At 37.0% G+C, this 15,910-nt stretch overlaps 1 protein-coding gene and 1 long non-coding RNA gene across 3 annotated transcripts; one reads left to right on the top strand and one right to left on the bottom strand.

Moving 5' to 3' along the window:
• The first annotated feature begins 205 nt into the window (after positions 1–205).
• Positions 206–4,466, top strand: LOC126376073 (chromobox protein homolog 1-like). Its single transcript, XM_050023241.1, has 6 exons — positions 206–336; positions 847–937; positions 1,078–1,201; positions 1,382–1,528; positions 1,680–1,864; positions 2,018–4,466. Exons 2-5 carry the CDS (start codon positions 854–856, stop codon positions 1,856–1,858), a joined length of 534 nt encoding a protein of 177 aa, XP_049879198.1. The 5' UTR covers positions 206–336; positions 847–853; the 3' UTR covers positions 1,859–1,864; positions 2,018–4,466.
• A 3,234-nt stretch (positions 4,467–7,700) lies between these two features.
• On the bottom strand, positions 7,701–9,391 carry LOC126376085 (uncharacterized). Of its 2 annotated transcripts, XR_007567677.1 has the most exons (3): positions 8,550–9,391; positions 8,151–8,426; positions 7,701–8,109 (listed from the first exon to the last, which is right to left on the bottom strand). It is a non-coding gene; the product is annotated as an uncharacterized LOC126376085 (long non-coding RNA). The 2 variants fall into 2 exon arrangements; XR_007567676.1 differs by having other exon boundaries at positions 8,151–9,391.
• Positions 9,392–15,910: the final 6,519 nt, after the last annotated feature.

Raw genomic sequence — 15,910 nt, forward strand, 5'->3', positions numbered from 1 at the left:
GATTTATAAAGTCAAGATTTACTACGGATAATAAAATATTTTTAAAAGGTGATTGATTTTCATACAAATTATTATAGTATTATCTTCTTGAAGCTTTTTTTGTTTTTTGCTGTAACTTGGGCGTCATTGGATGAATGAAGAAGTATTATATATGAGAAGTTGAGAACTACTGAATCAAATCATGATTTGAACTTATCACTATCGTTCATTAATTTTTGAGCACAACACTGCTGGTGAGTGAATGATGTGAAAAAAAAAAAACAACAAAAACTGATGGTTCCCGTTTGCGGCGTGACGCCGGTTTATGTTTTTTGTGTTGTGATTTGAAGACGAGAGGTAAAATGTATTTAAGATTAGTTAAAAATTCTCTATACAACCGAAGGAACTTGCTATACATCAGTCAAACATAGTTTTTGTGAAATTTTACTAAAACCGCCGCGTATTAGACTTGATTTTGCTTTATCCAAAATGGCGGGACAATAATCGCAATAGTATGCAGAAATTGTTTTTATCGTAGTTGTAACTATGTAACTAAATGATTTGTTGAATTTAGTACAACGCCCAATTTATTGCTGAAAAGGGTTATAGCTTGATAAATACATTAAGATCTAAAGTAGATTATTACTCATAGGTTAAGATGTTGTCAAAAACCTGGATTATATTTTTAAATTGTTCTTTTTTGTTCAATACCTATTGCTAGCCTAGACCTTTACTTTTTTAGTGTGCAGGTATAATTTAGAATGTGATTGATTCGACAGTGTAGTGTTTACATACATTGTGTTTACATTTGTACAGAACTGGCTACTAACCTAATGTGTGATTTGTTTAAATTAATTTTAATTTCAGTGTTATAATGGCTGATAAGAAGGCGGAGCCCGAAGCAGAGGAGGAATTTTCTGTAGAAAAAGTGTTAGACAGACGCGTGAGGAATGGAAAGGTAAAATAGACTTTATATTTTATTAATCATAGTTTCACAACTACAAACTTACCGATTGTGGGTGTTGTTTTTGACAAAACTGTTGTGGTAAAAGGGCGAATAGGCGTAAGTCTACTATGTGTTAATTCTGAATTTTACAGGTGGAATACTTCTTAAAATGGAAAGGTTACAATGACGAGGATAACACCTGGGAACCTGAAGAAAATCTTGATTGTCCAGATCTGATACAGGCATTTGAAGAGGCTAGGAAAAAGAAAGAAGCTGGTAAAAGCAAGATTTATCTAAACATAAATAGAATATTATAAAAGTTATTCTAGCTTTGCATTTTCAGAGGATTATTTAATAATGGATTACCTATCACATATTTTTATATTTTCTAAATGTCTTTAAGATATAAATAGTAGGTACCCATGTTATTTAAAACTATGTTTTCTAACTGTGTAGAGGGGAAAGGAGTCAAAGTAGAAAAAGATGCTAAGAAGAGGAAATCAGTTGCTGCAACACCTGATCTAAAAGGTGCAAAAAGGGCAAAGAGTGACGATAAGAAAGCTTCCGGGTTTGATCGTGGACTTGAGCCGGAGAAAATTATAGGTAAGTGTTAAACCTTTATTTGCTCTTTAAATATGTTTAATTTAATAAAGTTATCATAAACCTTTACATTGTATACTGTTTTCATTTGCTGAATTACTCTATTGTATTCACATTTGCAGTTTGAAACTTAATCATATATTTATTGTTATAGGTGCAACAGACAGCAGTGGCGAGCTGATGTTCCTAATGAAGTGGCAAGGCACAGATGAGGCGGACTTAGTGCCAGCCAAGCAAGCCAATGTTCGGTGCCCACAGGTTGTCATCCAGTTTTATGAAGAGCGACTAACATGGCATACACCTGCACCTGATGAAGGCAACAATGACGACTAGGATGTGGTAAGGATTAATGTAAATCATAAAATACTCTTAAGTAACTAGGTACATTTTAATGGCAACAATACAATATATCTAATGTTTAATGATCAATCAATATTTCTCTTTTAAATACTGTATACCTAAATAACATAAACATGTTTGTTTTCATTTCAGGTTTGCCATATTGGTGAACTTAAATGGGATTCTGATTCTAATGTTAACTTCACAAAAAAGATGTGGCATGTATCAAAATGTATCAAGGAAAATGACTGCATAGCAAAGTTTATTTTATAATAAATGTGAACCTATAATATGTAAAAACAAAACTGGTGTTATTATTAGAAGGTCAAAGGTGTTGATTTTATCACAAATAAATAAATTCATTTTATAAAATGTAGTTTTGACTTAAGAGGTATTATACCACTCAAGTCAAAAATATATTGAAGGTAATGTATTATTACTGTATTTGTTCAGGAATAAGTTTTGTATAATTTAATACTTATTGTGGTATATCATGATAATTTAAAACTAACTTGTATGCAGAAGCTAATTGATATGTTTTTAGGCAAAACATTTTCAAAGCTTTTGTCACATTTGCCAGATAATTTGTGTGGTTAACATTGCTGTAAGTGAAAATTTGATTACTTTGACTATTAAGAACTTTTTTAGGTTAAGAACTAATTTTCATTTGTGTATTTGAATTAAGATAAAGACCATGTCTGTGTCGTATGTCAGTGACAAGGCCTATGCAATGTATTGCGAAATATTGGCCCAAACCAGAAATCAATATTATGTTAATTGTAATGTAAACTACACATCATCATAGACCGGAAATCATCTACTGTTGGACATAGGCCTCCCCCAAGGCTCGCCACAATGACCAATCCTTTGCTGCCCGCATCCAGTGTTTTCCCGCGACCTTCAGAAGTTCATCGGCCCACCTTGAGGGAGCCTGCCCACGCTGCGCTTTCCGGTTCACTGCGATTTCAGTAAACTACACATTGGTAGTCAATGATTGTAGTTAATTTGTAAATCGAATTTAGAATTAGTTTTAAAGTCGACAAACAATCATTGTTGGTTGAGGGGTTATAATTAAGTGTTAATGTTTTGGAAAAAAAAAAGTGTTTTATAGTGTGGTCTGTAAAACTACTGCTGCTCATCATCTCTATCATTTATTCTGGGCCTACTTACATAACTTGAAGCCAGTGTTAGTTTTAGCACTGCAACGAAAAAAATGGAATTGATATAATGAAATAACCATTAAAAAAAAGCATTTACCACGTCACTTAACTCACGCACTTTGAGTCCGTATACGTAGTCTGTTAAAAATAGTTTACTGTAATTACCAGATTACTTGTCAGAAGCCAAGATCCACTTCGGGTTGCTACGCCGAGGGAAGCAAGTTCTCCGGCGTAGCGACCTGTTGTCTGTTGCCAGTCAGCACTCTCCAGCTCAGCAAGATTTTTTTCTACCGGAGTCCTTCCAGCGGTATCTTAGCGACCCACCGGTCTTACTTGCCGGTTTCCAACAAGGATCCGTCCTCTTTACTGTTTTTATCATATACCAGTGATATTCCCAAATTCTGAGCTAGCTCTATTCACTGATGACAGTCGTGTATTCTTCGTGCAGCGATCGAGATATGTTGCTAGTGGTTTTGCAAATGGATAATGGAGGTAGCCCGGGAAAAAGTGTTAACGTCACTACTGCCTGAAGCGAATGTCGGACTTTTTCTGAACTAGGTTACTGATTCTCGAACGTGAACGAACCCTATGAAAAATTTGACAATTTAGCACAGACTTTTCATACAGTTCTGAAGTTCTTGCTAAATTGTCATCATCATATAAATCTTGTTTTATACTTGCCCATTTAGACAAAAATACAATGAGGGACTTTCCAGGCTGCATTCCCCAAAAAAAAATATACATACCTAGATGGCGCTGTATACATTTGTCGTCGTTTAACCTTCTAATTTCATGGATAACAGACAAGCAACTTTTATCTTTGTTTTTTGGGTATAAATGATGAACCTTGTTATTACACCCAGGCCCAATCACATCTTCCACCTATTATTCTAATCAAAATAAAGAGATATAATTGTATGTGATCAAGCCACAACTATTTTTATATATGCTGCTGCCATTACATTATATTAAATAATTATTATGTACTCGAGTAATGAGAAAATAGGTAATTATCACGTTAAATCTCGACAGGGCCATCTATAATATTTTTGGGACACGTAGCCTGAGAAGTCCCCCTCCCTGGGATGTAAACTGCTCCGAAAATAGAACTGTTTTCTGGTTTGTCCACTTTAAAGTATAATCCAATAACGAATGGTGTTTTACGTCATGCCCTCTAGCATAATTTACTCCAATGTGTGTGATGCCTACGTACACTACGTACGTAGTCATATATTTTCTACTATTAATATTTTTAGGCTTGACGACTATTGTTATTACTGTCAGACGTGGCACCACAACAGTTGTGTAATAACACAACAGACATGCTGATTTATAAATTGCCGACTTTGTTTTACACGTTTATAAGTAGATTCATATAACTCGTTATAATTATCAGATTGTGTAAATGAACTCTTCGGCCAATATAAGATAAAGTACGATAATGTAGTTTTATTTTGTAATTCTCCTTTAGGATTATTTTATACACTTCTCATCAAAAAAATCGAAACACCTTGCAAGTTTACGTTTTGTCAGGATTATCAGAAAAATGTGTACATTTAGGAATAAATGTTAAATGTCGTTTAATAGTGAGTAATATGAGCTTATCAAATCTTAATGTTAATGTTCTAAATTTAAATGAATTTTTCATAGGTTTCGTATTTTGTTAAATGAGTCATTTTTATTCCGTATGGAGTATAAAGGAAATGGATAAAACAACACACGTAAATGAAAAAAAAAGCTAAAAAACGTTTATTTAATAACTTGTATTCCCTCCCCGAGCTCTAATTACTGCTTCCATACGGTTCTTCATCGATCGGATGAGAGTCACGATCACATGCTGTGGTATATTGTCCCATTCCTCTTGGATTGCATCTTGCAGCTGGCTAAGTGTTTCTGGGGCAGGATCTCTTGCTCGAATTCGTCTCTTTAATTCATCCCACAGATGTTCAATGGGATTCATGTCCGGGCTTCTTGCTGGCCATTCCATAATAGAGATATCGACTTCGTTAAGATAATCTCGTACGACGCCCGCGGTGTGAGCCCTAGCATTGTCGTGCATGAATATGAAGCCGTTGCCAATAAAATGTGCATAGGGCATCACATGAGGCTCGAGACACTCTTCGACGTACCGATGACAGTTTAGTGCAGGCAGACGTGGCCCAGACACGAAAGCAAGCTCTGTCTTACCGTCGGCGCTGATTCCTCCCCAAACCGTCCACGAACCGCCACCATAGCTGACCTTTTCTTCAATGCAGCATTGTGCATAGCGTTCTCCGTCTCTTCTGTAGACCTTGTTCCTTCCGTCGTTACCATACAGCATAATTTTACACTCATCAGAAAAGAGAACTTTGCTCCACTGTAGGTATGACCAATTTAGGTGCTCACGTGCAAAGTTAAGGCGCGCTCTTCGATGGTCTGCAGTTAATTTCGGCCCATTTGCTGGCTTATGCGGTACCAGTCCACGATCCTTCAACCTTCTTCTAATTGTAGAGTCACTTACAGCCACCCTTCGTACAACACGAAGCCGCTGCTGCAGTTGAAAAGCGTTAAGGCGTCGATTTCTTAAAGAAGTTGTTACAATAAATCGATCATCTCGCTCAGAAGTGACCCGATTCCTGCCAGATCCTGAACGGCGCGTGAACAAACCAGTCTCCCGATAACGTTTATAGACTCTATGAACAGATGACAGGCTTAGATGCAGTCTTGCAGCCACAACACGCTGACTAAGGCCAGAATCCAGCAATGCCACAACTTGGGCGGCTTCTGTGGGCGAAATATCCATACGTTTTAGAAAAAAAACCTTTTTTCAGACGTCCCAAAGTCACAGTATTGAAATAAAAAACAAAAAGTTTAAGGATAGGCGCCAATTTTTAGTTTTTAAACGCTAAATGTACTCCAACCCTAAACACACATTTGTCTCAAAACAGTGATGATTCATTTCGTTTATAAGATAAACAAATGAAATTCTAATTTTGAATTTAGAATTTTCGCTTATTACTGTAATGGCCAAACTGCCAGCTATACATTTATGTATTTTTTTTCATCGTATGAATTCTTTGTGTTAAATTCGGACAGAAACAATGAAAACGGAAGTGTTTCGATTTTTTTGATGAGAAGTGTGTATTGTGATCCTTCTTCCCAAATAATGGTGTAACATTTTATCAAAAGTACAGGCGAATATTTGTCTCACAAGACGTTTGGGTTCGACGTACGTACCTCTGAGAAGAATGAGTAAGGTTCAAACCCAAACTACATCTGGCAGACCCTCGTCGCACTTTTCTATATATTTCTATCCTTTTCTGTTACTGTGAACCGTCACTTTAGTCATTCATTTCCTACAGCAGGGAGAGCGACCACACGCGGTAGAATCGATGAGGCCGCTGCATAGAATAAGGAATAATACTTCTGCGATTGTTGAAGTTAAGCAACTTTCGCAAAGGTCGGCCATAGGTTGGGTGACCACAAAAAAAAAGTTTTCATCTCGAGCTCCTCCGTGCTTCGGAAGGCACGTTAAGCCGTTGGTCCCGGCTGCATTAGCAGTCGTTAATAACCATCAATCCGCACTGGGCCCACGTGATGGTTTAAGGCCCGTTCTCCCTATCCATCCATAGGGAAGGCCCGTGCCCCAGCAGTGGTGACGTTAATGGGCTGGTGATGATGACTACGTATATAACGGCAACTCTCCGCCCTCCAGCACCTGAGCTGGGTTTATCTCCCTCTCCCCTCGAATATAAACTTAAATAGTGAAGGCTGCGCGCGGACTGTTGTTTTTATTTTTTATCAGTTTATAAGTTATGTTTTAATTTTGAAATTGGACGCCGATGTTCTTTCGTCTGATTCGGAGATCCGTGTTGTTCTATACCCGCGCTGGGTATGCCTAAAACGTATTGGTTATATTTTTATTTTTCATGGTAATTATCTATTCATCAAAACATGCTAAATAATTTGCAATAAAATTGAGCCTAGGCTAAGTGCTTAATGTTAAAATAATGTGAATGCAATTAATTATTTCAGTGATTTTTTAAGTCAAGTGTAAAGTGTCTATTTATTGAACCTACATTGTTCAAAATTTCTTGTTTATGATTTGTGTGGTAAATAAATAAATAAATAAATATTAACTGATTATTATAAAGCCCCTTTGGAAGTAGTACTACCTAAGTAATAACGTTAAATAAGGTATTGTTATAGTCTAGTTTCCAACTAGTCAAATCAGTTACTTTTTACTAAACGTCAAAACACGAAATTACTATGGAATTTGTATGAAAACGCACACTGTGACGTCATAGAAAAACGTAATAAAATGTCGAACTTATTATTACGTTTTTCTTGATTAAAATTCATAACTAAGTTAAATAAAATAAAGAAAATGCTTTTCGTTAGTTTCACATTTGTGTTTATTTAGTAATCAGAATTTCATAATTTATCTTGAACCTGGTACACGACCCAATTGGCAACCCTCAGACATCACGCACACAGCTACGCGTGTTGATTATGTCAATGTGTAGTGTCTGTGTAAAACGAGGTTGTTTGTATGAAGTGTCCGTAGTGTGCCGCTAGCGTGCGTTAGCATGCGTTCGCGCGATAGCTGCTACAGTAGTACACTGACGCGCGCGTACGCGTTATTAGGACCCATACGGATCATAGATAGAAGTGAGACAGTTTAATAAATACGATAATAAAGGTAGTTTGACTTATTTATTTATGTATAAAAGGTACACCAACAGCTTTTACATTAAATAAAATAAAAGTTACATCAGGAATTGGACAGTTCTCTACATTGTTTAATTATTACGATAAATTTTACTGTGTTCCCTACTAGTATTATGTTCAGATATTATTGAAATACAACAAACATTCTTGTACGCTATTAATACTCGAACTCGTCTAATTGCAACATAACATAACAAATAGTTTTTTGCATACAGATAATACAAACATACTTACAGAAACAAAGAGAAATACAAATGTGTAAGTATTTATATATATTTTTTTGAATAACTTATAATTACGGAGATTATCAGAGTATGCAAGCGGATTTTTATAAGAAACAAAGTATTTAAGAAATAATATAAACGATATACATACCTATGTAGGTATGTTTAAACCTACTTATTTAATACTTATACCTATGCAGGTATGTTTAAACCTACTTATTTAATACTTACATAAGAAAATAATACATACCCGTTGATGCGTATTCGCGGCCCCTCCCTCTTAGTCGACACTGAGGGACGGAGGCGCGCCTAATAGACGATTACTTGACGTACCGTCTTCGGGTGCCAGGATCTTCATACACTCGTCCATCATCACTGTGCTGGATGAGCCAATTAGATCTGATATGTCTTTCCATGTTGAACCATTGACTCTTGACAATAAGTTTAATTCTAAATGTGCGACTTTTTCTGAAAAGCCAGACCAAATACTTTAAAATATTCACGCAAACATTTTTATAACCACCACCACTTTCATGATTTTACGTAAGGTTTTCATCTGAATTAATTAAGTTATAAGCAAATATTTCTCACCTCTCATTTTATTCAAATCGTCTACAATAAGTTGTATACTTGCTAAACTTTTTTGTATCTGATGTCTTGTTATATTGAGAATTTCAGAGTCGTCATCCACAAAACTTGGTAATTTAGAATCACAATCAACTTTTGACTGATTGTTAATTGTTACACATTCGTTCAATAATAGTTTTGCCATTATAGGTAATTTTTAAAATTAGGCGCGTTGTTATTCCATATATTATTTATTTTTACCTAGATTTTTACAATCAGTAGGTATGTGCAAGTCTTTAGTGTTTGGCGGCATTTTTTTTGTTATGAATGTTGCTAGCAGTGTTACCAACTCCTAAAATTATATATCCCTAAAGCTGAAGTTAAAAACCCTAAAATTGCTACAATTACGAGAAAATCCCCCTAAAAAAATGTTATTATTAAAATGAGAATAAATAATAGTACCCGTACTGAAAAAATATATACCCAGGTAAAAAAGAAATGTGCCTCATATAATATATGTGACATGTATCAGACATATTTAATTAAAAAAAGAATAATGATTATATAAATAGATGGAAAATAACTTAGGACATCTTTTAGAAATTGAAGGCAAAAAGTATTAGAAAATGCAGGTATTGCTTTCATGTAAATTTCGTTCCATTTCTTTTCGTCTTTTGGATAGTAAGAATCGTAAGTACTTATAGAATCGGCAACTTCATTAACAGTTGATATCAAAGCTTTATGTTCTTCTAAGAGTCTCATATACGTTGTTGTCAACTTCCAATGTCTCAGAACAGTATAATTGATTTCAACGTCATTAGCGCTTTTGAAATCACCTCCAAAATCATGTCGCTTGTGATAGCATCTTTGACAACAAAGACCTTGTATAGAATAGACAGATAATATTTTAGAGTGACGATCAAACTATCACAGCTCTCTTTCTTCCCTATGGCAACAATCTCTGTGAAAAAAAGAAACAAACATAGACAAACACCGCTGTCTAGAACGTCAGTGTTGACCGTTTTGAGATGTTGTGGTAGCCAGCTGGATACCAAACCTGCCGTTAGTTTTTTGGTGTTTTGGGACGTTATTTTAACTTTTTATATAAAAAATCTGTGAAATAGTTATTCATTATGAACCATGGCTTGCGTAGCTATTGGTTGTGAGAGTAGAATGGGTGTTATAATGGAGAACGATCCAATTATGTCTCACCATGGGTAAGTTATCGACCACATAATATAAATGTTTTGCATTACAACAAAACAGTTATTATGTGTTGAATAAAACACACAGCGTTTAGGTGAAGAAGCAGTCTGTGAATAGCCTTGAAACCATAAATAATTTAAGAAAACATACCTGAATCTCTATGGTTTACCGTAAGTTTCTTTCTACTGTCACCAGAGGGCGCCAGTTTCTATGCGATTGGGACGTCATCTATGACGTACTTCATAGTGTCTTCGCCACCAGCAAGTACCTTGATGCAACGCTGTGTGTTTTATTCAACACATAATAACTGTTTTGTTGTAATGCAAAACATTTACATTATGTGTTTTCCTAAAACACACAGCGTTTAGGTGAAGACCTGTTTGTTATCTGCTGGTGATTAAAACAAACGCTATGTGATCTATAAGAAAATACACTTTAACATAATCAGAAACTTTATGTTAAGAAAATAAACATTTACATATCATGAAATTGTATGAAAATAAACATTTAAGAAGCATGTCTTAAACATATTCAAAATAAACAATCAATATTAAACAAATAAAAAACGAAAAGTAACTAAAATTCTTCCTAAGTTATTTAAAAATTAAATCAAAAAAAAATCTTAGGCATTTGTAAAATTAGAAACCAACAAATCAGCACTTTTAGCTTCAGTTCTTTCAATCTGCCTACAATAATATTTACTGAAAGTTTCAATACTCTTCCAATTCCCTCTGCGGAGAATTTCTTCTACGGGTCTATTCTCTAACCAGCCTCTTGAAGCTACAGCTGATCTTATACTTCCAGGTGAAGCATCTATATGAGCCTCTCTAAAAATGGTCCGTATCCATCCTGCTATTATGGTCCTAGTAGCTGGTTTTACTACACCAGTAACCGAGATAAATAGACTTAAAGGATTTCCTCCTTTTGAACGTCTAGAGTTAGAGGCTTGGATAAGATGTTTAATATGTCTTACAGGACAAACCTTCACATCAGTGTGTGCATATAGTCGCCAACCTGACTGACGATGAGAAGCTGAATCTGTTTTGGAACCAAAAATTGGCCACAAAATGATTTCATCATCTTGTTGAATACAACTCTCATCAGTGACTTGAAGAAGTGTCAAATCATGTAATCTACGTCCTGATGCTAATAGAAGAATCAATGCTGTTCTTCTGGAAATATCAAAAAATGAACCTGTACTCGGAGTTGTTCTTAACCAATCAAATAACAAATTTGTATCCCATATTGGTGGCTTTTGGGGTCTTGGTTTCACTTGTGATATGGCTTTTAACACTTGGTGAACTAGAAAATTTTTTGTCAGATGTTCTCCGGATGATGCACAATATGTCAATATTGCAGATTTATGTAGCAATATGGTGCTATAAGCCAAGTTTTCCTTTATGTAAAGGTTGGCTAAGAATCTTGCAATGTCATTTCCATGTGGAATCTTGTGATTAATGCTATTAGATTCACACCACGAAATCCATCTCTTAATAGGAGCGCTGTAAGTAGTAAGAGTAGATGTCCGCCAACTACTTCTCAAGAGCTGTTGTTCTTCGTGGCTCCAATGCGCGATCCTATCAGCCCACCCCCAATTTTCCACGCCTGCAGACATAACTTGTCTATTTGTGGTGGAACAGTTTTTGTAGTCCAGTCTATCAGAACCTTCCGCAGGTTCGGTATAGGAATTGGCTCTTCTAGGGCTCTCGCCTGAAGGTCCGGTAGCCAAAAGCACTGATTCCAATTCGGGGCTATCAGGATGAACGTCCCGCTCGCATTGTTGAGATGAGCTAGCACCCGCGGTATGAGATTGGGTGGTGGAAACAGCCAGCCCAGCTGGACGACCCATTCTTGACTGAAGGCATCGCAAAAAATTGCCGAGCCATCTCTCGAGTCTAGGGACACATATTTTTTTACTACGGCGGTTTCTCTGGACGCGAAGAAGTCGACGTCTGGAACGCCCCACTTTTTGAATATGGCCTCCGCGGCCGGGCGTAGTAGGTGCCATTCCGGTAATGGTCGACCCCTTGACAGGCGGTCCGCTATTCCGTTTAACCTCCCCGGGAGGTAGGAAGCCGACAGCGTCAGATTCAGCTGCTCGGTTAGCTCCAGGAGCCTGGTAGTTAGATCCAGCATCCCCTGTGAGTGCGTGCCCCCCTCGTTTCTTATGTAGGCTACTAACGTCCGATTGTCCGATTGAATCAGGACATGAGCATTCTGAAGGATTGCACGTTGGTGTTCTATGGCACCATACACTGCGTACATTTCCTTCATGTTGGAGTGCCATTTCCAAGTCCACTTCCCCGTCAGGAAGAATTCGTTTAAATGTGCTCCCCACCCCGCATCCGCTGCATCGGTGGTTAGAAAGTGGGTTACTTTTGGCTTGTGCAGTAGCGTTGAGCTGTGATTGATTGCAGCTAGCCACCAACTTAAATCTTGGAGTACGGGGGCAATTCTCTTTTTTGTCTGGGTCTGTTCTTGTTGAATTTTCTCAAGAAAATTTGGGTTTTGCGACAACGTAGGCGTCCCTTGGGAATGGCATAATTTGCGAAATTTAGTAATCCCAAAAGGCATTGAGCTTCCCGCAGAGAACACCTTCTTCTGCTTAGGAGCATCGAGATGCACTCCCTTAGCTTCGTAACTTTCTTTGAGGGTAGTGACAGGGTATTTAATTGGGTGTTCCATAAGAGCCCCAGGTACTCTAACTCCTGGGTGGGTTCGAGAATAGATTTTTGGTAATTGACATGCCAGCCCAGTGCTTGCAAAGTCTTCAGTGTTTCCGCAACCTGACAGACTAATTTGGAGCGGTCTTGGTGTACTAACAGGAAGTCGTCTAGATACACCAACAGACGGATGCCACGGGCACGAAGAATCTCCGCAACCCAATTTGTAACGGCCGCAAAAGTGCGGGGGGCCGATGACAGGCCAAACGGTAGAGAAGTTAATTGGAGTACTTCCTGGTTGTAAATGACTCGTAGGAAGCGCCTGTGCGATTCCGAGATTGGTATATGAAAATATGCATTTTGAAGGTCTATCTTTGTTAACCAGTCTCCGGTCTGTAAAAAGTCTCTCACATCTGTTTGCATTATTAGGTGGAAATGTTTTGTATATATGTGGGCATTGAGACCCCTGAGGTCGAATATTGGCCGAGTGCCTCCATCTGACTTTTTGACTAAAAACATCCTCGAATGAAACCCGGAATTTAGAATGGGTGGTTGTTCTAATACCCCCTTCTCCTTCAGATCGTTTATCATTGATGTCATCTCCGGGGATATTTTTGTTGAAAAATTCTTTATAATTTTTCTGTGAGGGTAATGTAGAGGGGGCTCGTCTTTGAAAGGTATCCGACACCGCGCAATGGTTGTCAGGATGTATTGTTGGGCACCTAATTGTTCCCAGTCTGCTAAATGTTCCCTCAGGCAACCCCCTCTGAACGCCCTCAACAGATAGTCATTTTGACTTAGTATTGGAGTCTGTTCCACTGTTTCGGCGAAAGGTGTGGTTTTTCTTGTTATTATGAGTCTGTCTTTTCTGTTCTGTCTTATTAAATTTGCTTGGTTGCTTCTGGACTTTTTTATTTGTATGTTACTCTGAAAACCTTTTTTCTTTTAAATAATTAGTTGTGTTCAGCCAAGACTGCACTCCCCCCAGAGAGTTAATAAGTGGCAGCAAACTACCTCGGCTAAACAGGTGCTCTGCACTTGGAGGAATGTTCATTAAGGTTGTCTTAACATTCGGGTTCTTTATTTCCTTAACGATACGGTCCCGACGTACCTCGATGCATTCTGATCTCTTACCACAGATTATTTGCATCGTTGTTTCAGACATGTTATAGCTTGGGGAACCGGGACCAAATGTAGATGAAACCTTTTCAAATAAAGAATTAGGGTTCAAGTCTTTGGGGTTGGCCGATGCCCAGTCTACCAAGTTTTGTAAACCTGTCTTTAAAAGTTCCCTTTGTTGTAAAACAGCATTTGACAAACCAGCTAACAGATTCTCTGTTGATGCCAAATAATCCTTGTTCTTGTTAAAATGACAAAATTCCTCATTAACTTTCAAACCTACAAAACCAGGTGTTGCTGAAAGAGTTTGCAGTGCTTTTTTATAGCGGATATTTTTCCAAGCTGGACTATCAAACTGTTGCAGTCTTTTTAATTCTTCTAGTCGGTCCTTGTCCGCTAATGGCACAATGTTTCTTTGGTCAAATTCCAAACCTAACTCACCTAAACCGACACAGTTAGAAACCGGCAGACACGGATTTTGTAAAAAAGATGATGGGCCTGGCTGAGCAATGTTATCTACATTTGTATTAGTGTTTAAAGATTGCAAATATTGCGGTATTTGTGACACATACTCAGATAAACAACTTACATGATTAATTAAAGTTTCGACACGAGGGTCGGAACACGTCGTAACATGTTTGGTGGACTTACGTTTTGGTCTCTTATTAGGCGGCGGCGATACGATACTTTCCTCATCTTCCGAAGATGAAGAACTGCTATCAGTATCGCTCGAGGTCCTATTCTGCTCTCCCTCAGGAGCAGCAGAAGGACCCGCTTTATCCACTGGTTCCGAATTATCCACTGGTTGATCCATATTACATTCGTAACCACTTTTACGTGATGCTATCACTCACTTTTACGTTTTTTAACATAAAAATCTATGAGAATAAACTTTAATTTTGCCTTTTTCTTACGAGAAAACTTTTGACGTTCTGTTACCGGCAAAATTCACAAACGCTATGAAGTACGTCATAGATGACGTCCCAATCGCATAGAAACTGGCGCCCTCTGGTGACAGTAGAAAGAAACTTACGGTAAACCATAGAGATTCAGGTATGTTTTCTTAAATTATTTATGGTTTCAAGGCTATTTACAGACTGCTTCTTCACCTAAACGCTGTGTGTTTTAGGAAAACACATAATACATGTTTGTGTGCAAGAAATACATTACCTGGTCTGGTTTTTGTAAAGTTTATTGAGCCCTAAACACGATGCAGACGCAGATTTTCAGCAAAGCCGTCACATTTGTAAAAATAATTGATTTCACATTTTACGTTAATCAGCTTTGACAGATCATGTACCCAAATTATTATAAGTAGTGTTGTCCTTTGATGTCGATAACATAATATTATGTTTGAATGTAACATCTACATGTTGTGTTATTCTATTCCCGTTTAATTTATTTTTCGACCTGTTTCCGATTTGGATGAAGATTACATAAAGATATTGTATTTTCCAGATTTCCTAAATATCCTAATTTACGAAACAAGAAATTAAGAAACAATTAGATTCAGACCATGAAACGAGATGATTCTCTCTTCTGAAGGACGCCTTCTCCTTATTTAAGCCTGTGCTAATTACATTTCGATGTATCTTGCTTTCTATCGAGCAGGATACCAAACAAAAATATTACATAAAGATGCAGTACCAACAATATTCACTCACATATCTCACATAAGGTGAGTTTAAGTTTAGTTATAAGTTTATAGATGAATTTGCAGCTATTTCGTTTTTGTATTCTACATAAGCATGGAAAAAATAATTCAATACAATACAAATATTCTCTATTGCACAAAATAATTAGTATGAATAACTATTTTTGTAAGTACCTGTGACTCTTCCTTCTATGTGCAATGTGTAAACATGCAATGCTTGTGTATTTGTGTGCTCCACGTTAATATGTGCCATTCTTGCAGGTAAAGTTATAACGACCAGAGCCGACACTATACACTTCTAAAGAAAGTGAACAAGAGGAAATATTTTTTTTTATCACCAAAAGTCGGAATTGTTCAGTGCTTCGTGGTCATTGTATTCTAACTATATTGAATAAAAATCTTATAAAGAAGTATTTGCTTTTATTCTTTAATCGCATTAAGATAATCCCCGAAATATACTAGAAGGTCGTCTGCTTCTTGTATCGAGAGCCGATTCGATTCCCGGTCAAGTCAATGAAAAACGTAGAAAACGTGTATTTAATTGTTATAAAATATTTTTGAATCAAGCATGATTTAGAGCGAAAACAAAACAAAGCGTTCTTCCCGGGGTAGGTATGTGATTTATAGCAACCTGGCCGCAATGTCGTATTAAAATGATACTATAGTATATTTGGACTAGATGGACCGTCCTGACCTCCTCGGCCATAACACCTTGCGAAATGACATAGATTCAGAAATGTTAA

The sequence above is a fragment of the Pectinophora gossypiella genome, chromosome 20 (assembly GCF_024362695.1).
Source record: "Pectinophora gossypiella chromosome 20, ilPecGoss1.1, whole genome shotgun sequence".
Classification (NCBI taxonomy): Eukaryota; Metazoa; Arthropoda; class Insecta; order Lepidoptera; family Gelechiidae; genus Pectinophora; species Pectinophora gossypiella.